Source organism: Thunnus albacares, chromosome 16 (assembly GCF_914725855.1).
Source record: "Thunnus albacares chromosome 16, fThuAlb1.1, whole genome shotgun sequence".
In the NCBI taxonomy this organism is placed as follows: Eukaryota; Metazoa; Chordata; class Actinopteri; order Scombriformes; family Scombridae; genus Thunnus; species Thunnus albacares.
In genome coordinates this window covers 17,452,340-17,477,630 of record NC_058121.1, presented here as the reverse complement: position 1 = coordinate 17,477,630, position 25,291 = coordinate 17,452,340, and the positions used below count along the sequence as shown (strand labels likewise).

At 41.3% G+C, this 25,291-nt stretch overlaps 3 protein-coding genes across 5 annotated transcripts in view; 1 reads left to right on the top strand and 2 right to left on the bottom strand.

Moving 5' to 3' along the window:
* ino80 (INO80 complex ATPase subunit) overlaps positions 1-12,826 on the bottom strand; it is a 36,596-nt gene extending 23,770 nt beyond the window's left edge. Inside the window, exons 1-23 of one of the 3 annotated variants that reach the window (XM_044329614.1) lie at positions 12,315-12,826; positions 10,883-10,947; positions 10,239-10,430; positions 9,846-10,012; positions 9,560-9,627; positions 9,317-9,463; positions 9,101-9,221; positions 8,768-8,973; positions 8,621-8,674; positions 8,253-8,456; positions 7,865-8,069; positions 7,307-7,374; positions 6,996-7,217; positions 6,599-6,679; positions 6,072-6,167; positions 5,201-5,260; positions 4,912-5,054; positions 3,658-3,742; positions 3,405-3,522; positions 3,113-3,198; positions 762-929; positions 401-534; positions 154-221 (exon numbers count right to left, since the gene is read on the bottom strand). In XM_044329614.1, the coding sequence (XP_044185549.1) occupies positions 154-221; positions 401-534; positions 762-929; positions 3,113-3,198; positions 3,405-3,522; positions 3,658-3,742; positions 4,912-5,054; positions 5,201-5,260; positions 6,072-6,167; positions 6,599-6,679; positions 6,996-7,217; positions 7,307-7,374; positions 7,865-8,069; positions 8,253-8,456; positions 8,621-8,674; positions 8,768-8,973; positions 9,101-9,221; positions 9,317-9,463; positions 9,560-9,627; positions 9,846-10,012; positions 10,239-10,390 (2,653 nt within the window). In that variant the 5' untranslated portion in view covers positions 10,391-10,430; positions 10,883-10,947; positions 12,315-12,826. Of the gene's footprint in view, positions 1-153; positions 222-400; positions 535-761; positions 930-3,112; positions 3,199-3,404; positions 3,523-3,657; positions 3,743-4,911; positions 5,055-5,200; positions 5,261-6,071; positions 6,168-6,598; positions 6,680-6,995; positions 7,218-7,306; positions 7,375-7,864; positions 8,070-8,252; positions 8,457-8,620; positions 8,675-8,767; positions 8,974-9,100; positions 9,222-9,316; positions 9,464-9,559; positions 9,628-9,845; positions 10,013-10,238; positions 10,431-10,882; positions 10,948-11,495; positions 12,289-12,314 lie in introns of those variants that run through there. The other 2 variants (XM_044329616.1, XM_044329615.1) reach the window with 2 other exon arrangements.
* A 472-nt stretch (positions 12,827-13,298) lies between these two features.
* Positions 13,299-19,617, bottom strand: vps18 (VPS18 core subunit of CORVET and HOPS complexes). Its single transcript, XM_044329617.1, has 9 exons — positions 18,965-19,617; positions 18,669-18,810; positions 18,363-18,454; positions 17,428-17,678; positions 16,722-17,075; positions 15,294-16,556; positions 14,900-15,109; positions 14,448-14,684; positions 13,299-14,235 (listed from the first exon to the last, which is right to left on the bottom strand). Exons 1-9 carry the CDS (start codon positions 19,065-19,067, stop codon positions 13,939-13,941), a joined length of 2,949 nt encoding a protein of 982 aa, XP_044185552.1. The 5' UTR covers positions 19,068-19,617; the 3' UTR covers positions 13,299-13,938.
* A 492-nt stretch (positions 19,618-20,109) lies between these two features.
* Positions 20,110-24,435, top strand: rhov (ras homolog family member V). Its single transcript, XM_044330050.1, has 3 exons — positions 20,110-20,693; positions 21,057-21,115; positions 21,558-24,435. Exons 1-3 carry the CDS (start codon positions 20,489-20,491, stop codon positions 22,002-22,004), a joined length of 711 nt encoding a protein of 236 aa, XP_044185985.1. The 5' UTR covers positions 20,110-20,488; the 3' UTR covers positions 22,005-24,435.
* Positions 24,436-25,291: the final 856 nt, after the last annotated feature.

Genomic DNA, 25,291 nt, shown 5'->3' with positions numbered 1-25,291 from the left:
GTGAGAATAAACCGAAGCAGAAAGAAAAACAAAATATCAGACAGGAAGAATGATGGAAACATTGAAGTACGAAGAGAGAAACTGGGGTGAAACTGAGGTTTGAATGTCAAATGAAAAACATTATCTTTGTGTAATAGCTTGATATGTGCTAACCTTTCCTATGAAACAGAGACTGCTGGATGTGGTTTGGAGAGAAGGGAGACAACAGCACTTGAAGTAATCTGTGGAGAGAGATTGAGTTAAACCACTGAACATGTGCGAGTGAAACAGAGCAAAAGATGATATGATCCCCACAAAAGGAAAGATTTGCTGGGAAGAAAGGTAATTTCACATGTTTAAAACAATACTTGTAGCTACTGTTGTGCTGGTGTAGATACTGTATCTGTGTGGTACGACTTACTTGTTCTTGGCCTGGTTGTGTGCGTGGATGAGGCCGTGACGGTAGAGGAACTTAGACATGATGTAGGGCTTGAGGGACATGTGGAAAGGAGAGCGCGTCTCCTGGCGCTCAAACAAGTCGGGGTGATTACACACCTACACGCAGACAGTGTAGTTAGGAAATATGCAAAGAAACCAACTCATGTTAATGTTTGCTATAGGACTGTCTAATCAAACATCTTGATTTTTATCAATAAAATGCAGTGTAAATGTATTGACAGAATTATCAAAACTAAAAAACGCCGTCTTCCTCTAGTTGTATTTTATTCTATTTTTTGCGCTGGAAACCGAAGGTAGAATTCAGCTTAAGCAGCAGATCCTACCTTCCTGAACTGCATGACCAGGTTCATGAGGGAGGAAGTGGTGCTGTGAGACTGCTGGGCTGTTCCCATGGAGGACTGCAGCAGATCCTCAATAGAGATCTTGTTCCTAAGAGCCTGGTAGAGCAACCTCTGCCGGGACGTCAGCTGGCAGTAGGTCAGGATCTCGATCTGCGGAGGGAGAGAACAGCGAGTGTGTATAAATCTGTGCTAATAAAAACTCCACAGAAACCATCATCTTGCTTCTCTTGGCTGGGTAAATATGAAAAAAGAACAGATTTACAGTGAAGTTCATGTATGTGCAGCTGGAGTTCAGATCTCTACAAATTTTTACTTTTTCATTTCTTCCAAACAGAATTATTAGAATTTAAACAAAAACATTTCAGTGGGCTAATGATATAGTAAATTGTTTAATTTATTTTAAAAGGAAGTTTACTGCTCAAAGATTGAACATTAAATTAAGATAAAAAACAAATATACACTATATAAAATAGTTGATAACACTATATAAAAAAGTTGACATACATAACATGAGCCAACAGTGAGAACAAAAATATTTAGATTCTCAATTTAGCTTTACTATGATGGTATGCCTCCTTTAGAATACGTACAGTGTTTACACATGGGCTATGGGACCAAAAATGAGCATGAATTTATGGGTGCAGGCTTCATACCCAGCTTGACCAATACTCTTTAAACATACATTCAAATCTGTGGTTTCTATCTAGTGTCATGCTTTGATGAAAGCAGTGAAACTGCAACAACAACAAACCATAAAATCCGACCATGAACCATGAGTGAACTTCACCAGTCACTATTGGCTTTCAGTATGCTGACAAAACAAGAGAAAAGAAGAGAAGGAAGTGGGCTGGCAGAACTGCATGTGGGTACGAACTAGGAAAGTGAAAAAGACAGATGTGGGGGAGTGGTGAACTCTGCCATTCCTCTGACTCTGACTGTGTTTCGAGACTCCCACAGCGTATGAGTGAGTATGTGTGCACCGGGTGTGACAGCAAGAGACCCTGAGTCCAACATCTGTCAAGAGGATCTGCCAGCACAAGCATCACTCACAGGCTTATTACAACACTTAAGGTGTCAGTGAGCTGGGAGACAGATGGAGGAAGGGTGCAGGTTTAACCAGAAAAGGAAAGAAGTACAGCTATATAATAATGATAAAATACGATATTGCATTTTTAGTACAGTACATGGGCTGATACAGGCTTTTTTTTTTAAAATTTAGTTTTCCCTTTTTTGAACACCCAATATAATTCATTTCTAATATGTACACACTAACTAATGGAATTTCCCTGCTCGAAGACATACTCTGGGGAACCTTTCCCTCAAATTACAAAAAAAAAAGTATATATACTGTATATAAATATATATATATCTGTCTTTTGGAAAATTTCATTTGAAAATTGACGATTGCTATTACTTCTATTTCAAATCTTGTTCCATGTAAATGTGCTGCTCTGGAGCCAGTTGCAACAGCTGTTCGTAAATTCAAACTTAGCCTTTTTATAACAAAGTTCTTACTATGTGAAGATTTATGAATCACTAAATTAAAACCGTTGTACCACACGAACTACTTCTTGTATAGAAATTAGTTGGTATGTTGGACCTGTTGTGTTAGCTAGCTGAGTGAACCAACCAACAAAGCTCACGTTAGCTTGCTGATATCTGACCCGTTTAAATTGAAGAATAAAAGAGGTAATATGGAATATGGTCAACATATCTGACTTGACACTTTACATTTCACAGAAAAATCATACTAAACCTCGAATTACAAAAGTTTATGCTGATAACGTTAGATTGAATGATGAAATAACGACCATTAGCTCAGCAGAAGTGGATATTTCCCTCCCACTGTAAACTGTATGAATACTACTTACTCTAACACGTATATTTCTCCAGGTATGCAGATAGAAATTAAAATTAAATTAAACTAAATTAAAGTCGAGCCACATTCCCAAAAGATTAGCAGTTAAGTTTATTTGATCCTTTAGCCCCTAAAACTGTTATTTTTGGATGTTGTTTTATAGCCTGTGATGCTACAGTGACTTCCTGTTTACATAGTGGGTTGCTTGTTATTGGACAGCGCTACAGATGTTTCCTAGAAACAGATATACACATTACTTAAGTCTTTAAGAAATGTCTAGCTTAGACATTTCAACCTGATATAGTAAATCAGTAGATTGAAACTAGCTAGTAGTTACTAAGAACTTAGGAAGGACTTTACGCACAAACTTAGTGATGTATATACGAACAGCTATTGCAATCCAGTCCTGGACAAGAAACTTGGTTTGCGCAACTACAAAAAGTATTAATAATAAGTAAAATGTTCTCGCTTGTACCTTGTCCGAGAGCTCATTTTCCACATCCTTCTTTATCCTGCGCAGCATGAAAGGCTTAAGGATCATATGCAGTCTGGAAAGTTGATCTGAAACACAAACATTAAACAATTGTGTTTAGCTACAAAACACATCACATGCAACAGTGAGCAGGAATAAAAGGTCAATGTTGGCACATAAATGATATAATTTCCTTCCAAATGAGCTAAAAAACATATGTTGTTGGCTGGAAAAGTAGGAGAAAAACGTAGCTGAGTGGTGCATTTTTTCCTCAAGACCTAAGAGTTGTACTCACTCTCGTCGATGGCAGACTTGTTTTCAGCATGGCTCTCAATGTCCTTGGAGAACCACTCGTTAAACTCTTCATGGGAATCAAACAATGTAGGCATGATGAAGTGGAGCAGGGCCCAGAGCTGAGAGACAGTAATAACATATAGTCGTCAACGGTTCGGTTCTTGCACATACTATTATGTACATACACGTACAATTGCGCATGCACACGCACGCGCGCGCACACACATGCATGCACGCACGCACACACACCTCACCTCAGCCATCGTGTTCTGAATGGGCGTCCCAGTGAGCAGCAGTCTGTTTCGACACTGGAACTGCAGGAGGATTTTCCACCGAACACTAAAAACATGACGGGAAATGACTGGAGATCAAGTGTAAAAACTATATGAGTTTATTATTTGTATTTAATACTTACCTAACTGTAATCATGCCAATGATTAATTTCAAGATACCAAGTTTTTGAAAACATTGCGTGACCAGATTTGTACATTTTGGCCAGTGTCCATGAAATGAGGCATTCTTATATTGTTGGACAGATGAACAACTATATTTTCCCACAGTTTTCCACTTTTTGTTGATTTCCAAAATGTTTCAAAGAACAGTTTCTCTGTTCTGCCTGTATAAAATTAGTTACAAACTCGGCGTACTTAAAGGCGCAGTGTGTAGAATTTAGTGGCATCTAGGGGAACGGACTTGGCAGAAATGGAATATAATATTAACAAGTATGTTTTAATTAGTGGATAATCACCTGAAAATAACGATAAAATTATATTTACATGGCAAGTGGGTCCTCTTCCACGGAGCCCACCATGTTGCACCGCCATGTTTCTAAAGTAGCCCGGAACAGACAAACCAAACACTGGATCTAGAGAGGGCCTTTCAAGTGTTCAGCGAGTTTTACAGCCACAGTTGGTTCTCCTAAACGCTTGGAAGGGGGGCTGAGGCGAGCTGTTTTCATTTGGTTGCAATATGCAACCTCACCACTAGATGCCACTAAATCCTACATACTGGTCCTTTAACATTTCTGATGGCAATTACATATTACATCATAATTTACCAAACACATTTAAAATGAACTTGTTTTTCTAACCTCCCAGCAGCTAAGATGATCTGTTCATGTTAGCACTACAGTATAGATATCAACTTTCAAAGACTTGAAAACTAATTGTGATTACTCTGTTTTTCGTCAATCAATTAAGAAAAGTCTTGTCAATGGTTTGTTTATCTGCTGAAACTAGTAATGGTGAATTGGCAGTAGGAAAAATGCAATTATCAATCTACAAAACTTTGGAAAAATAAGAAAATAAGTAGATTAGAGTCCATTCATAGTGAGGGTGCTGATACATGCGAAAAACAAAACTAAGGTTGTCTACACTCTGAAAAAGTATCAGCATAATTAGCAAGTATTATCATGTATTGTGTATCAACATTTTAACACACAGGACCCCTGCAATGTGTTTGGGAATACAGAACTAAATAATGAAACAGCCACCCTGTTAATACTTTACCTGGTACTGCTTTTCAGTGCCTGGGCCTCATCCAGAACCATGTACTGCCATTTGACCCTCTGGAAGTACTTGACATCCTGGACCACTAGCTGGTAGCTTGTGATCACCACATGGAATGGTGCATTTTGAGTGTAAAGGGTTTTCTAAACATGCGTAGACAAACGGCGGGAGAGAAAGAGTTACAGACCGGAAGAGGAACAGAACTGAGTACAACATTGACTGAATAAACAACACACTGCTGCATTTTCATGCCAATGTATCCTCAGCTTTGTCGTCATCTCTTCCTTACCTGGCTCCAAAATTTCCGAATCACTTTGCGATCATGAGGGTTTCCCCAGTATGGCAACACCTGACGGACAAAACAGCAAAGTTAAAAACTAGGAGAAAAAAGTGGCTCTATCAAGAAAATCAGTAATATCGATATGACCACTTGTGTGAATCTATTTCCCCTAATCTACATTCAAACTAAGCTCCTCCAAATTGCTTACATTTACGCAGAGCTACCACTGATGTTCTCAGAAGAAATATTTAGGCATAGTATCACGTATGAATCACTGCTTCAGTTCTTAAGCTGTTGATGTAGAGTGCTATGTGAAAAGATTTACACATCATTACATCGCTCATCACAAGCTGGTATTTCATTGTTTTCAGTCAGTCTTGCTTTGAATGTGCAGGAAGCTTATCTTCAAATTGTATAATAAGGTCTTTTCACACCTCATTAGCAAAACAGACTGGAATAAAAATTTTTTCAGAAAGTGGGCATACTTGAGCATTGAGCACAACAAGAAGTTATGCATATTATAGTGCGTGTGTGCGTATTTGTGTGCACGTAGGCGTAGTTGATGTGTTTGATAAATGGTCTTTAGCTTAAAAGAATGCACACAGCCTGCAAAAAGATTTTTTCAAAGCCTCTAGAACAGGCAATGCTACAAACGTCCTAATGCAATACTGCCCTCTAATGAGCAGTTCTAGAAATGTTTGCATCTCTGGACACTTTATCCAGAGTGTGTTTGCTCTCAGATGTTTGTCAACTGGGTTCATTAGAGGAGTGAAACAGACTACAGAGAACACTAGAAATGAGGATGCAAGTATTCCTGCAGACATGTTTTTCGCAGGTGTTTCCACTGGCGTGCTCACTCAGCAGCGTCATGGATCCTCACCTTGAATTTGGGCACAAAGCGGGTGAACTCCTGGTGCCAGTTGTTGAGCGTGGATGCAGGAGAGATGATCAAAAATGGACCCCAGATGTTGTCTCTCTGCACAGGGAGACAGAAAAAGAGAACACATCGTCAGGCACCGCAACAGGTGGTCTTTGTGTGAGCACCCAATAACAGGAAGCCCTGGAGGAACACAGCATGCATCTTCCTGTCAGCGATACTTCAACACTGAAAAGCTCCCATTTCCCCTGAATTCTACTTTTTCTCCCTTCGGAGCGATGAGAGCGAGAGATCTAAAGAGCCGACGAATCAACTATTCACAACAATGAAATAAGTCAAATGACTCATTCAGTGAATTATTCCAACACCTGCAAAAAAACATGAACTAGGGACTCTTTTAAAGGATGCAGGTGCACAAAGAATCTGGAGTTTAGATGTTTTCGTTCGTTAGAAACAACAGCAAAAACAATTGGACATTCCACAGAGCTTTTTGGAAGTGAAACCCTTTGGCCCGGTGCTCTTTCTCTCACCTCTGCTAGGTGGGCCAACAGGGCGATACTCTGGACTGTCTTCCCAAGTCCCATCTCATCTGCCAGAATTCCATTGATTCCCTACAGAAAAGAGAGAGAAACAAGGAGAGAATAAATCAGTCAATGTTCACATTATATGTAAACATAATGTGGAATCACTTGAATGCCAAAAAAAACACCCTGAAGTAACTGTAGAAACTAAAAGGAACTCCAGGTTATTGTAATACCGTAATATTAATATTACTGAATTCTCTCTTAAACCTCTAGCCACAAAATAAGTGGAACTTTTATATATAAACATGCAACAACTAAGAGAAACATTAAGGATTTCAGATTTTTTTTTAAGTCCCCCTGGGAAGCCAGATGGACCCCTAATTTCAGAGATGGACACTGGTACCTGTTCATAGAGGTTGGCCAGCCAGTTCATGCCTTTGAGTTGGTAACCCTTGAGTTTCCCGTTGAAGATGGTGGGCTGAGGAATGTCTTCACCTGCATGGATGGATGGGTTGGAAAGGCTGTAGCTCTCTCCAAACCCGGAGCCGGCGCCTGAGAATGACGCACCAGCTGCACTGAGAGATGCGCTGCGGCTGTCCTTTGCCTCCTCGTCAAACATTCGCGTCTGCGGGGAGAGATTTGAGTTAGCACACAGACAGTATAGTGTGTTTGTGTGTATATGGAAGTGCAGTCGGGCCTGAATTATCTACTTACTCTTTCTTGATGAATCTTATAGGCCTCTTTAGCGTTCCTCAATGCCTGGGACTTGTAGTATTCACTATCTGAAATCGCATACAATCAGCATAAAAACCATAGAATCCAGTTTAATTTCACATACACAAAGGCATATCAGCAAAAAAACATTGGAATTCTATGAGAATATTGCCATTTATTCTATAATAATTATCTGAAAATTAATTATAGATAATCGTCATGAGCAAATGTAAAGTTGTCGTGATTAGTTTAACAAAGAGTGGCCCTAAATGACCTGCTTTATATTTTCCAGACTTAGTTCACTGCACAAATATTTCTACTGCTTAACAGTGCATTAAAACACCCGATAGGACAAAAAGTGAAATAGTAATTCAGTGATAGAGGGGAAGCTAAAAGAAACAATAAATATAAGGACAACTTGGTCAGCAGTCCCTAATTCAAAACTTGGACTGAACGTGAGTAGAGCCATAAAAATCTCAGCTATCACCACCATAAACTTTCAAGTTATTAACTGACTCTGCTCCATTTACATAATACACTTGAGTGAGCGGTTCTTACCGTACTCCTCCTGTCCCATGTTGACCATTACGCCTCCTCCAATGTCAATCTGTCTCTGCGCACCAGTGTCTTCAAGCTTTTTCAGAATTTCCTCCTGAGCTGTATCTCCTCCTGGACCCCCCATGCTCGCTTTACCGCTCATGAAATGTGCATACAGCTCCGTCTGGGTGATGAGGAAATTCAGTTTACGCTGCTGACGTTTGGCCTGCAAGAGACAGAGACACATGGATTAAAAATGCTTTTATATCATTGCTAAAGATGATCAATATATCCTACATTTCAATCATTTAAAGCTTGTGTTTTAATGTAAACACACTCAAATATTGCCATAGAAACATTTGCTGCCAAATGAGGTGGCTCCAAAGACAACACCTTCCTCCCCACCTACCTCTCTCATCTCCTCATCCAGTTTACGTTGTTCCAAGGCTTCCTTCTCTGCCCTCTTCCTGTGCTCCTTCTCCACTTTGTCATATTTCTTCCAGTAAAGCATCATCTCCTTGGTGAGACGGCGGGCCCGAGGTAACGTCTCTTTACAGTTCTTCTGGGCTTGGATAGCTGCACGCCGGACCTCTCGCATGCACTGGTGAGCCAACTGGGCAAAAAAAAACCCAAACAAAAACAGCTAAAATGTTGTACTGAAGCTACAATTTAGTCTCATAATAAAGCAATAAAGAGAGTTTCAACTTATCAACTGTCAATAGAAAGTTACACAATTAAACATCTTAAATGTAATAGCAGTGTATAAGCTTTACTTACCTTTTTAGCATTGGTCAAGACAAGGTTCTTAGCAGAGGTCTTCTGCTTAAAAGACTGAAAAATAAGTATAAACAGGACAATTTAGCCTAATAAATCTTGGGAAAATGGTCCTGAACAATGGTACTGAGTCGTGACATACGTACTAACCTTGGGGATCTCCTTTTTGGCGATGGTGAGCCAGACCTTGCGTCTCCGTGCATTCAGCTGCTCAATGGTAAGATGTTTCTTCTTCACCATGGGCAGCGGAGCATCATGGGAAAACTTTGCGAAGATCTTGGAGACATAAGGACGTCCCTCTTCCAGAAAATCTCCCTCTCCCCGCTTCTTCTTCTTCTTTACTTTTTTCAGTTTGGCTAAAAGAAAAAGGAACAACGAATTTTAAATCTTGCCAGCTATTCTAGTAATTACCCGATTCTTTTTGCTTTGCTGCACTGCCACGATCATGACTGCATTCCTAAACATGTCTTTTTTTGTCTTTACCCTTGAATTTCTTCTCATCTTTGATTTTCTTCTTCTTTGGACCCAATAGGTGGCGCTGTTGCTCATAGAAGGGATCATGAGTAGAGAGAAGTCCAGTGCTGTAGAACTGGTACTGGTGAAGCTGTAGGAGAGACAGACAAAAATTGACAATATAATGATTGCAGGGGGATTTTATATATCACTGGGTACTGTATTTAACTGTGTGTGAATGTGTACCTCACGGTCACTGTGAAATTTGCTCTGATGCTGCCTGGTGTAGCGGTGTAGTCTTAGCATGTCATGCAGCTCCTCCCGGGACAAAGTGAAGTCAGAGTCATCAGAGTCCGTGTCCGAGTCTGTGGTGTCGTCACTCAACAGGATACTCTGCAGGAGACAGAGGAGGAATGTAGCTAAAAGAAGCTGAGGATGTGTAATGGTGCGTAAGGAAGAGGGCGAACAGAACAGTGAAATGTTCCATACCTTCAGCCATTTCCTGTTCTTCTTTAGCTTGGAGAAATTGTAGAGGCTTGTTTTATCTGCCTTTTGGTCTACGGCGTTCAAAGAGAAGGTACAACATCACATGTACAGACTGATAAAGACTATCTTTCAACAGGGGAATGGCAGCAACAAGGGTGTACTTGTGTAGTAATATGTAAATAGTAATAGTAATAATAAATAAGTGTTTCTGTAGAACATGACACAGGCTCGGTGACAAAAAGAGCACTGATCAGAAAGAAGTACGAGGAGAGATGTGGATATATCTTACCTTTACCTTGCAGAAGAACTCCATTGAGGGGCTTACCCTCTGCCATCCCGTCCCCTTGCTCACATGACTCACTTTTAACTGTCAAAGCTGTATGTTGAGCGGAGGGGTCCAGGGAAAGCCCTGTCCCCAGTGCACCATCGCTGTCATCACTTTCATCACTGTCATCACTAGAACATGAGAAATATTTAGCTGTAAGCCCAGTATTCTTCTTTGGTGATGAGTGTGATTGTATAAATACTACTGCATGACAGAGGGACATAATGTGATTAAATTTTGGCTTCTTCACATCCAAACAAGTGCCATCTTTAAACTGCAGTGCCCAATGTGCCCAGAAATAAATCTGTGTCTTAGAGCGAGAAGTGTGCGCCCACCCCCAACCCTCTCCGCATGTACCTGGTTATGTCTCTGTTGAAGATGGCGGCCGTGTGGCGCAGGAAACTGTCCAGCCTCAGGGATCTTTCCAAGCGCTGCAGGTAGAGAGGTTTGGCCAGGCCAGAGCTCCCTGATGCTCCAGCGTCCAGCCGGCCACCCTGCCCTGACGCCATACAGCACGGATACCTCTGCCCTGTTGGGCAGGAACTTTTACTGAGGGGAGAGAAGTGGAGGGGAAGAGGAGACAGAAAGAAAAGGACAGGCAGATGGTTCAAGGTCAGATAAAGCAGTAAACTATGAGACAAGTAAGAGCTCTGCTGTTTTATTGCAATTCACCTTAATCTTAGCCAGAATTTTAAGTGTGAGGGTTCATGCCACTTAAAAAGATTTGTAAATTGCTAACAGGAAGCTCAGGATCAGATGCTTAATTTTGCATCCATCTTCCCAATCATAATTTTCCAAGCTAGCCTGGTATGACAGTGATACTCTCCTCTTTCCGTGGTTCTTGACCTCTCTATCACCATCCATGTCTAAGATTCTCTTATGGTAGCAAAATAGCCATTTAATCAGAATATCAAGCTACTCTCCTCCAACGGCTGTGCATCAGGTATGGTGCCAGCACGGGTCATTGTGCAACATATGATATACGTATATTGTGGACCTACCTTCTCAGTAAGGAATGTCATTATTCTTGATTCCAAGATTAGTGGTCAGACAAAGGTCAAAAACCCTACAAAAGAAGAAATCCCCAGTCACAAACAGATGTCCAAAAGACAATAAAGTTTTTCTGTGGGCGTGTTGTGGGTTCTGTTTATTTGGAGTTTGTCACATCATGCTGTACTGACAAAGTGAGGAGTGTTCATGATTTTTAAAGAAACCAGCTTTTGTCTTTAACAAATACACATATTAATCACACATGTCAAAAAAGCACACTACTACTAAGAATTAAAATTGTACAAAATTTCATTTTGCCTTCATGATGTAAGTACTTTATTAAGAAAATTGTAATGGCTGGCTTTAAGTCTATTTTTTAAAAACATGTCAGCTTCGGTTTTTTCTAATCTTGTTTGTATCATAAACAATGAAGATGTAAGTTTGGCCATTACACTGCATACTATTTTCATACCACTTCAGTTTATTAAGAGGTCAGACTGGATGTATTTAAATGTAAATAGTATCATTTCAGCAAATTTTGAGCTAAAATGACATTTCTGGGCGCGCAGGTGATTGTTCTGACAGTTTCATGATAAACTTGAGTCAGATGTCCTCTGTACTTACCGGTACTACTAATCACGTTACATATTCACTTGACTTTCTTTTAAGTTCACTGCCTCGCGTGTGTGATGACAAGAACTAAAGCCAAACAAGAGCCTTATCTTTTTTTTAATGAGGAAAAAAGTGAGAGCTGTGCCATCCTACAACATATTTTTGTCGTTATCACGTCGTTATGTTATGGTTAACTAGCTAGTTAGCAAGTCCAAGCTAGCGTTAGCCAGGGTTTGCTTGCTAGCTAACCTTGGATGATGCATTGGGTTGTAGCCGTTGTAGCTTGCAAGCTAACGACCGTTAGTTTACCATCAATGATAGTCAAGGGTCACGGGGCTGCTGTACATACACATTGACAGCTTACTGATTCAAGTAAACCGAATTTAAGATATCACATGAGCGATGGTAGTTATTTTCCTAATCTTTTAGCCTTTGTTACAGGGCGACTGCTTCCTTGCTAACTTGCCTAACGTTAATGTAGCTTTTCATCATTATCGTTAGCGTATGAAACACTGAGGAGCTTTGACACAGACGTCCTCTCACACCATTAATATGAAGTATTCAAATCGGCCCTGTCTCTTTAAGGCCACCACCTCCCTGCCTAAACAATCTATTAAGATATATTGGTTTTAATAGCGTTTCTTTAGCTGGCTAGTCGCGATGCGTCGGCAGCAAGGCCCTCTGCCCGCGCCTCTAGTACCCTCGCTGCGGACACGAGCGGGGACTCGGTCGCCTAGTGAACGAATGATCCCCATGTTTTAATTCTTTCTCCCTCCCGGCCATCTTCCCCCGTTGCTCCTTCGCCATAACAACCACCAAGGAGTATCTCACCTCGGCCCCGTGTCCCCCCTTTTCCGTCTCTCGTCGCCGCTGCCGACTCTCGGTTCTCTGACTCCAAAATGGCGGTTTGAGGCGCCGAGCGAGTCTGTGAGCTTTGAGTCGGCAGCAGCAGCAGAGAGGCGGCCACTTTCTGTTACTGAGAGAGCAGAGACACGACGCCATGGCGAGAGTACAGCAAGGAGCAGGCGTTTTAATCAATCCCAGAGAGAGGGACGCTCGCCCTTCGACGTCTCCGGAGACAAGACTCTGTCGAGAAATGCCAACTGTATCTTTCTTTCGTGCAATGAGCTACACTGTCAAAATTTATCGCCTACTGGGGTGTATATGCTCAACTATTACAAATGTATCGATGAATTTCCGAAGTCGATTAATAGTGTCTGCTCACTGCGAAGATTACCGAGCGACGTCTTACGTCACCAGAAGGGAACTCCGTTTTAGGTAAGGTGCCATACATCCATGGTAAGGTGAGGCAGTGGACACCCACGGACAAATGTGACAGTAATAAAAGAAAATATTATCTTATTTCAGGTGTTGATAATAAAGTCCATAAAATTAGAAAAGTACGGGCATATCTATATGTTTACATGTATTGACATCCACACTGGTAATGATTATATGAAACCATTTTCTTCAGACTCATGCAGCTGGTAGGGATCCAAACAATGAATCTTGCTGTCACAGTGGCCTAAACCAGATTTTCTTGTTAAAGCACAGTTTACACCCAAACCACCCACCTTGCTAAACCTCTATATTGCACAGAATACACCCTTCAGGCACATCACTTTCTCCTGTGCTGCTTGAGTATGGTCTTGTATGTAGCTATCATGTTTTGCCTACCCAGTCTCCTGTTTCATCTCCCAGATGCGCTGGTTGTACTCCTCCAGGGAGCTACAGATGCCCTCCTGAGAAATTGATGAAGTGCATTGTTTTTCTCAGTACAACTGATTAAAAACACTGACATTTCTTTGTTAAATATTTATTACACTTTTAACAACCAGAGTGATCAGAACTGACAGGCTTTAATATGACAGAACTGAATTGCAAAACAGTGAATACATGTAATCATTTGTTAATCTTCTCCAGTTCGATTTTTAGATAAACACAGAGCTGTAGAGTGGAGATACTGAACTGAGCTAGAGGGAGCAGATATTGTCTTAGAGCAGGTTATGTTTTTGGACCAAACAAGTGCATAACCTAATGCAGTTAATAGATGTATAGTGCAGTTATAACCAATTTGAACTTTCAAGTAATTTTCTACCATTATAATCAGAGGTTCAGGCACGTGTTTGCACTGTGCAACCCTGGCATCACTTTACTTTACCATATCGTCTTGTATCATTGCCCACAATGTCAATTCATGTGCATCTTTCACTAGATGCTCCCATACGAAGTGCAAAGATCTTTAAATCAGCTTCAAATACTGTCAACAAAATAAGTGTACTCTGTAGAGAACAACTGAAGCTGATACAGTTTATAGTAGTAGACACTACCAACAGGCAATCAGGTGAATGTCTGTATCCACTAAATGGGTCTGTCCTACGGATGGTACAGTTTCACTGACATATGGATGGTTGGCTGTCACGTCTTTTCACAGTGAGAGGAAGGGAGACCTCATTCATAGCCAGCTGGATTTCTCCTCCTCAAATTTCAGTGGATCAATGAAAGGCTTGTCGATGGACTTGATCATCAGTTCGCCGCAGTACACGCATTCTGACGCAATGATGTCATCGATGTCAGATTTTATCTGCTCGCGGCTTGTGCCCGCGTTGCCCTTTCCCAGGCTGGAAGTGTCTCCGTCCTCTCTGGGCGCCTGGCGGTGGCGAGACTTGGATGACTGTGTGGATGTGGCCAGCTTCTTCTGCAGCTCCTCCAGACGACTCTGCTTATAAGTTGATAGTTGAGGGGTCACTTCCTAGATGGTGGAGAAAAAAATAGGCATATGAGAATTATTACCACACTGAAGTTGTTATTAGATTTTGAAATTTCCCATTTGAATAAAGTTTCAAACAGAAGTTGATATGTTTTAAATAAAATAAAATAGGCATCTTGCATATATTGATATTTCAATACTACCATTTTAAATTGGTATCAAAAAGCTGAAGTGAGGCAGCCTCAGACAGTTACCTGGAACAGGCAGTCATAATGGAACATGTGTCCACACAGGAACAGATAGAAGGGCCTGTTGAGCAGTGGAAAGTCACAAGCAGCACACTTTTCTTGGGAATCCACCACACCATACTTGTTCCTCATTTCCTGGATGTCTTCTCTTATGCGTTTAGCACTCTCTGTGGCCTCCTCCATTTCCTGCTTCAGCTCTTCAATGTGCTGGTTGTACTCCTCCAGGGAGCTGCAAATAGCCTCCTGAAAACCAAAACAGATGACAAGGTAAGTTGATTTGAATGTTGACTGTACACTAAGCATACTTTAAATCTATCATTACTGAATGAAATGGAATTTGGTACCTGAACTTACCTGATCGGTCAATTAAATGGAAAAAAAAGTAGAATAATATTTTATTCATTTGATGTGTGTATTTCCGTTATTAATGTAATTAGAGAGGAAACACTGTTACAAACCTTAAAGTGGTCGATGGTGACAAAGTCTGGGAAGAATGGCAGGATGTCTTCAATTTTGAGCAGGTTGCAGCTGGATAGACAGTTCATGGCTTTCTTCACATCTTTCTCCTCCTGCACCACATGCCGGGCGATCTTCAGCCAAAGCTTTTTTCTCATCTCCTCGTCATCTTCAGGCAGGTCTGCACATGACTTGGCCAAGTCTACATCTACCTATGGTCAGTAAACACAATACAAGTTAGTGGCACTTTTCAGCTGACTATAATTAGTTTAAAAAACAAGATTATTTTCACAAATAAATCCATACAGATTTCATGGCTGCTTGTTTTGAATATGTTTTACAATTAAACTATATTGAGTCAAATATAACACTGACCCAATTACATACATCACTTACTTGCAAAGCAAGATCCACTGCCTCTTCATACAGTTCCATAATCCTATAAACCAGGACACAGGCCCGGAGGTAGCCATTTTCTGCACACAGCCTGAGAGCGTACTTCAGGTCATAGTGGATCTCTGAGGCGTGTGTACCTGCCTGCTCTAGATACCACAGCAGAGATTCCGACTTGTACTTGGCATAGAGAGACAATAGGTAGTTATGGATCGCCTCCTCAGTCACATTCAGCTCGTACACACAGAATTCCATGTAGCGGATGGTTTCACTGATCTGCTGGGTGCTGCCCATTTGGCTGTAGTTCATCAGAGCTGGGATGAGCTTCTTTGGGTCCAGCCGCTTGCCCATCTGAATCCAGGCATCTACTACTTTTTTGGGAATATGCTGCATGAGCACTGGGGAGAACTTGTAAAAAAGCTTTTCATCACAGTGCTTGGAGAGCACATCCAGAGCAGCACTGTAGTCGTCATGTTGACAGTAATGAGATATCACTCTCTCATAGTCCTGCATGACGACTGAGAAGTAAACCATGTCGTCCACGTTGCCGTGGCTGGCCAGCAGGTCATATATGGTGGTGCGGTTGTTGAACAGACACTCCTTGTGCTTGGAGGTGCTCAGGAAGCGGCGGAACTCATCACGGGTCTCCTGGAAGATGATGGTGTTCCCATCGCTCTCCAAGTGACCGAGCCGGTTCAGGTACAGCTCTGCTAGCCAAGTGACCAGCAACGTGATCTGCGTTCTCTCACTCTGTTTGAGATTATTCAGTTTCTTCAGCAAGAACTCCTTCAAGGCCTCCTCTTGTTTGGCTTCAATGAACTTGAGTGCTATCTCTTCAAAGTAGTTCTGTGTCAGCGCGTAGCACTTGGCACTCTCAAGGTATCGTTTGTTCTGGAAGCAGTGCTCGGCCTCCTTAGCCAGTACCATGTCCATGCATTCAGGCCGGTCGCGACAGTACTCCTTGGCCAGATCAAATTTATTCATGCTCATGTACATCTGCCAGACGTCCCTGGCCTCACGCTGGATGTGGTACCGAAACACTGCCCGCTCGGTGTAGATCCAGACCAACCCACCAACCGGATCCTTGATCATCTTCTTAAGGGAGCCAAACTTATCTGGGAACACGTCCTCATATACCACCTGTCCATTCAGAGTGCAGATGGCCTTAACTCGGTCGTGAAGCAGGAGCAAGAAGTGGAACTGTGTCAGCACAATGGAGATGGGCTTGTTGACACTCAGGTCAATGTCCGGGGTGTACTCCCATACCTGTTTGATTGTGACAGACAGCAGGGAAAGAAACACAGAGAAAATATGGGAAAAATAAAGATAGAGAGAACAAAGGTGAGTGCAGTGAGGGTAGAACTACACATTATTGTCTCATTACTTTGACACACACACACACACACACACACACACATATTATATATTTACCTGAACGTCACTAAGCAGGGAGTCAGGCCTGACATAGTCCAGTTGCCCATAAAGAACTCCGTTACCCATCATCCAGGCAAACGCCTTAGGGGAGGTGCGAAGCTTTGAGGTGTAGAAGGTGATCTCACTGTAGCCCATGTTGGCTGGGAACTCCTGGAAACTGGGCAGCAGGTCCTGGTTCTGGCTGAAGATGGAGCTGAAGCCTTGCTGCTCTGACCCTTCAGCCACCTTACCCACGAACTGGAACAAGCGTTTACGTGTGGTGGCAATGATGAAGTACTTGTTCTCCAGGCCCCGTTCAACCTCCAGGCAACAGACTGGGGCTGGCTTCCCATCCTCCTCCAGGGAGTGGACCTGCCTCAGGAGAAGAATACAGTGTTGTTTAGTTGCATGCAAAGAGGAAGGAATAAAACATGTAGGTCACTGTTTTTGAATACGGTTGTATGGATAAGCCTGAAATTATCACCAGAAATAGCATGTAGAGACAAAACTGACATTCTTATGGCCAAAGTTTTACACTTTCAGATGACTGGGGAATATTATTACAATAAGAACAGTTAAAAACACAGTTATGAACATGACCAACTGTGTACTGACACTGGTTAACAAAGATCAAATCAATCCACAGATGTCACAATAAGGTAAAATGTTGCATTGGCGAACATACTAAACACTGATTGTTAAGGATAATCACACATGCTCTGACCTGTCTGAAGTATTGGTCTGGATTGGTGTTGAACAGACTTCCCTCAGTTGCAGAGATCTCAGCCTCAAAGATGATGCCTTGACTGGTGCCAACCAGGATGGGTCCTGTATTGGTCTCATTGCCAAGCAGCTTGTTCCAGCCCACGCTCTCAATGAGATGGCCTCTCCACCGGGACAGACTGCGCACCTTCTGGGTGTTCCTGTTGAGGTACAGACACTCACTGGTGCTCAGGCTGATCAGCAGATGGGAGCCTGCAGTGGGAAAATATGGAGGAGGATGTAGCTGCTGTGGTTAATAAGTCATAACATGATACTGCCAGAGTAATCTTATAAATCTTGCAGATGCATCAGGCGGATAATTGAGGGCCTATGGCACTGGTGTTACTGTTCACTCTCATTTATGTTTTAATTAAATAAAAATGATGGCTTGAAAACAATTTTATAATTATCCAAGCTGAGACACAGTAGAATGAATGTATGTTATATACGATGTACTAGTAAAAGAGAAATAAGCCCATTTACTTGGATGTAAAATGAATATCAAGAGTTTATAAATTCAGACCACAAGAGAATGAATATTAACACCAGTCCTTATGCATTCAAAAAGCAGTTCCTATTTAAATACAAATTACAAACAGCAAACTTGTGGATAATAATATGACAAAGGGCAGACCAGGGCACCAAATTAGCACCAGCAACCAGCCAACTGCTGATAAAATATGCAAGTGGCTGGTAGATTTGCTTCACTCACCAGCCAAAAAAAACAATGGTAATCTCTTGAGTAGCTGGTAAGATTTGAACATTCATTTGCCATTTGGCCGGTGGACAAAAAAGTTAGTTTTGCACCTCGGGGCAGGGCCTACAGGGAGCCTGTGGACAATGCATTCTGAGCTAAATCTGAAGCAACTGACACACTAACATTGTGCCTTCACTCACCTGTGGGGTCCAGGAACAGTCTGTGCACTTTACTGTCATCTTTTCTTCCCAATTCAGTCTGATTAGGTTGATCTGGCTTGGCCAAATCAATCCTGGATGGGACAGAACATGAAAACATTTGTATCAGCATCTTGTTTCCACCATAACAACTCTTTACAAGGTTTCAATACACAGCAATAGTTAACAGTGGATGAGTACTAATCACAGTGAATGGCAGTCATTAACTACAACGAATCCAATCAAAAACAGACAAAACACTCTGACTCATCGACACAGTGTTTCAGTGTTTGTGACAGTGTTATTTGCCTCAGCAGGGTGTCCTTCCCCAGACTCATGCATAGCTGATTGTTGCAGACTGCCAAGTGGTTTATCCTCTCGGGCGGTGTAAAATCGATCCTCTGCTTGTTGAATATCGGTTTCTCTTCCTCAAGTCTCACATTCACAAAGCCTAACGTTAGGGAACAAGTAAACAAAATGGCTGCATTATGCATTACGCTTTAACATTTAATACACATTAATAATAATGGTAAGAATCGTTGCATGCAGCTGATCAGACAGAGCATCTTCTGAGAGGAGAGCCAACCGAGCCCCCCCGGTCTTACCTGAATGTGTTATCCCGATGTTGGCAGTTGACAGGCGGCTGTGCTGCTGCGCACTTTGCCTGGTGTTTTGCGAGTCCTCGTACTCATCAAGAATTGAAGCCATAGTTTAATGTATCTTACTTTACCTTATGTCAAAACCCGAAAATGAATTGTCTCTCCAGAACACTGGCGGGTCCTAAAACGACATGGCTAAACGGCTAGCTAGCTAGCTAGCTATCACAGCTTGCACCCGTAAAAGGGCTAACCAGCGTCTTTCCTCTCTCCACCTGCGTCTGTACTGATAAGAAAGGTGTAGAAATACGCTGCGGCATAAACAAAGTAATATGTGAAATTTCAATCATTCATAGTAACAGCTAGCATAGCTTCCGAGTGCACAGCGCAGGGTGGACCAAGATAATCAGGTGACACATGAATCATGTGATCACATTTGATGTAGTGCTCATGTGTGGCACTGGGGGGCGCAGTTTGCCCAAATTTAGAGTGAGTGGTGTTATGAAATGATGAAGTATAAATGTTGGATAAACAGTGGTGGGATGTAACTGAGTGCATTTACTCCTGTGCTACACTTATGCACAAATTTATATATGAACTACCCATATAGCCTATAAAGTTGTTAAAATTAGCTGCACTTCGACAATACTGTTTATACACATTAAAGAATTGGTTCATTATTTTTCAAGTCTGTCTTAAAACAACAGTCAGGTGCCCAAATGAACACAGAAAGAGGTTTTTCTTCGCTGTAATCATCCCTCCTGTTCATAATGGCTATTAAAGGATCCCCTTCAAATGTGCTTTCAATTCAGTGATGGAGGCCAAAATCCACAGTGTGTCCACACAGTCATTTTGTGCAAAAATACATTTAAAAGTTGATCTGAAGCAGTCTGAGTTAGTCATATCAAGTGGATATCTGTCACATTTACAGTCTTTTTTAGCATTGAATTCCCTCTTTGTGTTTCCCTGTTGAGCTGTGGTGGAAGTATAGTAACAAAAAGAGGGACACTAAAAAGACTGTAACGTTGAAAGATAGCTACTTGATTCGACTAATTTGGATGGCTGAAGCATATATCATAAGTGCATGATGAAGGGATCTTCTAATGGCCAGTATGAACAGGAAGAGTGATTATGGCAAGAAAAACCTATTTCAATGTTCATTTTGGCACCTGACCATTTATTTAAGACATACCTGAAAAATTGTGAACCCATCCTTTAATGCATCGGTAGAATCAAATAACATGATAGACATAAATATTGTGACATTTTATATATTGAGTATGTATCTATCTACCTTTCTTGCCCTGCAGTAACCTGTCTTATAGTCTTTTCTCGGTGGGTGTGTCTATGCAAATCACAACCTGCATACCCTAAAACGTCCCACCCCGCACATGTCGACCATCAGTCAGAACAGGACAGGCAACCCGTCAGCAGGTTGTAAAAGACCGACTACTCAGCTCACTCAGTATCTAGTCTCGCAGAGGTCGGACAGTAGGGCCAGTCTGCATTCAGAAGTTTAATGCGCGGCTCGACATGCCACCTCACATGGATTACTTTTACCACGAGTCCCGAGTCCCCTCCGCTTGCGGGTTGACCCGGGAGGACGAGCTGGAGCCCGGTGTCATCAGCTGTATGCTGATCGGAGACGGAGCCGTCGGGAAGACCAGTATGATTGTGAGCTACACTTCAAATGGATACCCAACAGAGTACAAACAAACAGGCTTTGATGTCTTCTCCGGTGAGTGATCATATACTAGTACCTGACTGTACATTTTGCCTCTTAGTAGTAAGTAAAGAAAGGAAATTGCATAAAGTTGCATGAAAGATTATGTGTTTACTTTCAGTGTGAGGATAATACAGGTTGTATTATGGGCTTATAAGTAATCATGGTTAAAAGATTAGCTATACAAGTCTGAATATGCTTCTCTGAAAATATTCAATGAATAAAATGTGTATTACTGTCATTTGATATCAGGACTTAACTCTAAAAGTATATGTATGTTTTTGATTTGATATATGTGTGTGTGTCATTTTGCTGTTGTTAAAAAAATATGTCTGAAACTTAGTGGACTGAAACTGAATGGTTACTGGATTCTTACAGGTCAGGTACAAGTAGAGGGATCTCCAGTCAAAGTTCAGCTTCTGGACACTGCTGGACAGGTAAGACAATTTGTTTGTTTGTTTGTTTGTTTGTTTGTTTTCCTCAAGATATCATGTAGGCAATTATTGCAGTTTTGTTTTAACAGGCTGTTCATATCATTCATATCTGTTTTCAGTGGTGATTCATTCTGTCAGATGACTCATTAATTATTTTTTACAAAAGTTATTAGACAAAATTCTAACGAATTTCCATTATTAATATCATATGGGATGGTTTTCTGGTTTTAAAAATGTTATAAGGGATGAACTATGAAGGTACAAACCCTCACGTCCTTACTTTATCCTATCGGTGACTCAGTAACAATATGTCACCCGGAACGGTAATTGATGATCTTATCCTGACATTTCAGTTAGTCAGTCTCTTTCACTCATTACTTGATCATGTCTGGTTACAGATTGAGTGACACTAACTTGTATTTTCTTGTCTTTGTGTTCCATTCAGGAAGAATTTGATGAATTCAGGGCACTCTCCTACGCCCACACAGACGTCTTTCTCCTGTGCTTTAGCATGGTCAACCCCAGCTCATTTCACAACATCACCAAGAAGTGGGTTCCAGAGATTCGGGCTTATAACCCGTCCTCGCCCATCATTCTCGTTGGGACACAGTCGGACCTCTTACTGGACGTGAACGTCCTCATCAACCTGGACCGATCTAATGTCAAGCCAGTTCTGAGCTCCCGGGCGCGGAGCATGGCAGAGAAGATCAGGGCCACAGACTACATAGAGTGTTCGTCACTCACGCAAAAGAACTTGAAGGAGGCGTTTGATGCGGCCATCTTTGCGGCCATCAAGAACAAAACCCGCAAAGCCAAGAAGAGGAGGTCCTCTGACAGACGCACTAAAGCTTTCTCCAGGTGCAGCTGGAAGAAGTTCTTCTGCTTTGTCTGAACTCAAACTGTTAACCCTGTGGGTTGTGGACAGAACATTAATTTATTTCAAAATCTTACTTTTGCATCCTTCCCTGTTAAGTATTTGGCTTATTTTACTCTCGGATGCCAAATGGTGCAAAGGAAACAAGATATGAGCACAGTGAGCATTGGGAACTAACATCTATGGAGACAGCAGAGAGGATTCTGGGTCAGTCTCAGCCAGGGTCTGGTTTCAGACTCTATCAGACATAACTCAGGACAGCAGTGTTGTTTACATTATATTCAAATGTTTGATTGTTTTAGGTCAGAGAAACATAGCCACTGTTGAGCTAGTGGAGAGGAAAAGGGTGGTGGAGTGAGACATTGTGAGGGAGAGTAGATCAGATGAACACACAGAGAAAAAAAAAACATCATGGCCATCATGTAAATGCTGTGAATTTGCATGCTGTGAGTGTGCTTTGCTGCCAACTGCAGCCTTTAATGTGAGTGAGAGAGAAACAGAAAGTGTCAGGGCAGTTTGAGCAGATGGGCGTTAGCCCCTTCTCTGCTGTATTTTTGCTGTCTGGCTACACCAGCCTATTTATATGCAGCAGCTGCAAGTTCAGGTTGCAGTGTGAGGGGCCACATTCTTACCTGTATGTGAAAGCTCCCCTGGCTGGTTTGGGTTGGTATCTTACAGGTCTTCAAGTTAATCAACTGACAGTCTTATCAGCTCCAACTCTGATTTTAAAGTGGAATTTTATCAACTGACTTAACAATTGTGAAAAAGAAGCACAGCTGGAAGATTTGTTTGTGACAAACCAGAAACAAATGTGTTATCTCCGTCTTAACCAACAGATTGACAGGAACTTGTTTGAAAATCCTCTTGTTAGAGGTGAAAGCTTGCAGGAGAGCAGTAACCTTTGGCTTTTTGTTCCTGTATCTCATCAATCTGCATCTGTAAAAGCAGGCACTGCAGGAGTCTTGACTTCCACCCTGCGGACCCTCCCACTACCACCATCAGTCTTGGCTTTTTTAATTTGCCTTTCTTTGTTTATGTGCTCAATACACTCTTTATCCCCTCAATAGCCCAGTGTGTACAGAGGATGCTTAACAGCCCCTGCTTTATTGAAACTGTAAGGTAATACACTTAAAAAGAAACTTGTTCCTGTGACATTTGTGCAAAAAAAGTCAGATTTTGCACTCCAGTATAATAATATCTGGTGGATATACATGTGTATATAGGGTGAAGCCAGGTAATTTGGGACACTTTTTGATATATTATCAAGAAAACAGACTACCTTAGGTGTTACTTTTAGAACTTGTCATGGATCTCTGCTATATTTCCATAAAGAAAATATGTTGCCAAGTAAAAAACAAACACATCAAGAACCCCTACCTCACTCCAATTACATGTTCAAGGAAAATGGGACACCTAGTAAGGTAAAATGGGACAGTCACTGATGGTTGTTTTCTAATAGGGTGATGTGAAAATTGGCTGATTGAAAATTGGAGGCTAATTTCCTTACAAGCCTAATTACCCTACAATTTCAATTGTCAATCTCTTTTAATGAATAGTTAGGTTACATTAATGATTTAACAAATTGATGACTGAATTGATAAATGGATTTAACCATTTAAAAACAAACATTAAATACAATTGTTCTGTAAGCTGTGGCACACAAAAGCATAGTAACTCATGATTTTATGACACCTGGTAGCCTAACATACTAGTTTCACTTCAGAAAAATGTTCCATTTTAGCTTAATTTTTTGTCCCATTTTTTTGTGACTGTCCAATTTTTACTAAATGCATTCAGCTATAATGGGACAGTCACTCAAAACCCTTTTCCATAAAAAGCAGAGGGTATTGTGAAAATATTTTGATTATAAGTCAAAGTCATTATAAGTCAGTTAATAAATAGCAACATCCTACAACCATGTTTGGTGTTATACCCTTATTGTTTTAGCTTTACCAAAAAGAGAAAATCAACATTGCAAGTTCTGGGACCAGTGATTTTTTTAAATTTTTGCTCCGCCTGTCCTAGTTATCTCAGACCAATTAAAATGATTGTTTCATGTAAAGGACATTTGTAGCAACAATGCAATAACATGTTTGGTGATTTGCTACTAATATTTAAAGAGCCCAAAATGTAAAACTTGTTTGTCCCATTTTACCTGATGTGTCAAATTACCTGACTTCACCAGACCAGAATGTTTTACTATGCTTCTTGTGGAAGTTATCCTAATGTATATGCTATTCTGTTTGTTTAAACAGTTCATTTGTCATGTTTATGTCATTTGAAATATTACATAAGACATGGATTTTAAATGCATTATGCTCCACAAACTATTTTTTCGTCTTATTTTGTATCGCTGTCACTTATCTCAAAATGACCACCTTCTGCTTTAACCTGTGTGACTTTTTTACATGTCGGAGTGATGTGATGCAAATAAATGAAGTGCAAATTATAGCCTCTGTGTTATGTATATTTTTAGAACAGCATGTTTCGCAATGTTATGACTGCCCAATTCACAACCAATCACTTATCACGTCTGATAGCAGAGGCTACTTTACATTCAGGGAAGAGTTTTTGAAAAGAGTCACCAGAAGCGCTGAGGCAGCGAGCACTGGTCTCTACAGGGAGTCTGGATAATCCTCATCCTCACTCCAGGTACTTTTCCTGAACCATCACTCGGTCCAAGGATATGATAAATAACCTCTGACCTCCAGCTGTGCCTTAGGCCGACCTATTCTAATGCAATCCACATGACCACTGATGGGGTTTAGTAGTGCTGAGCCATGACTGATTGATGTGTCTGATTGTGTCTTTCTAAAAGGCCTGAAGACATGGCAGAGTGGTGGAGAGTGATTGAGTCAGATTCACTGATTGAGAATAAACAATAGCAATGTACTGGTGTATAACAACAATGGATAAGGCACATTGTTTATGAAACTCAACAACATCATTGACATTGGGGTGACATGAGACTTTGAAAACTCAATGAAAAAGGGCTATAATGGTTCATTTTAACCTGAGTTTGGAGAAAATTGAACACAGAGGATTCTTTGTATGACAAACTCAAATCAACATGACAGGGAGAGACATAAAGACAGAGCGGAGAGGGATTATAAATCACTTCAGGACCTGACAGAACAGGGTGTGTAAGTCACAGATGAGCAAATGGATAAAAAAGCACACACTCACCCCGATATATCAGCAGTCTGTTTGCCATTAGTCAGTGTGTGCCGTCCATCACGCAGTCATGTGTCAGGGTTCTGTTTGAACGGCTGTTATCAATAGGGTAAAGCAGGACATCCTACGTC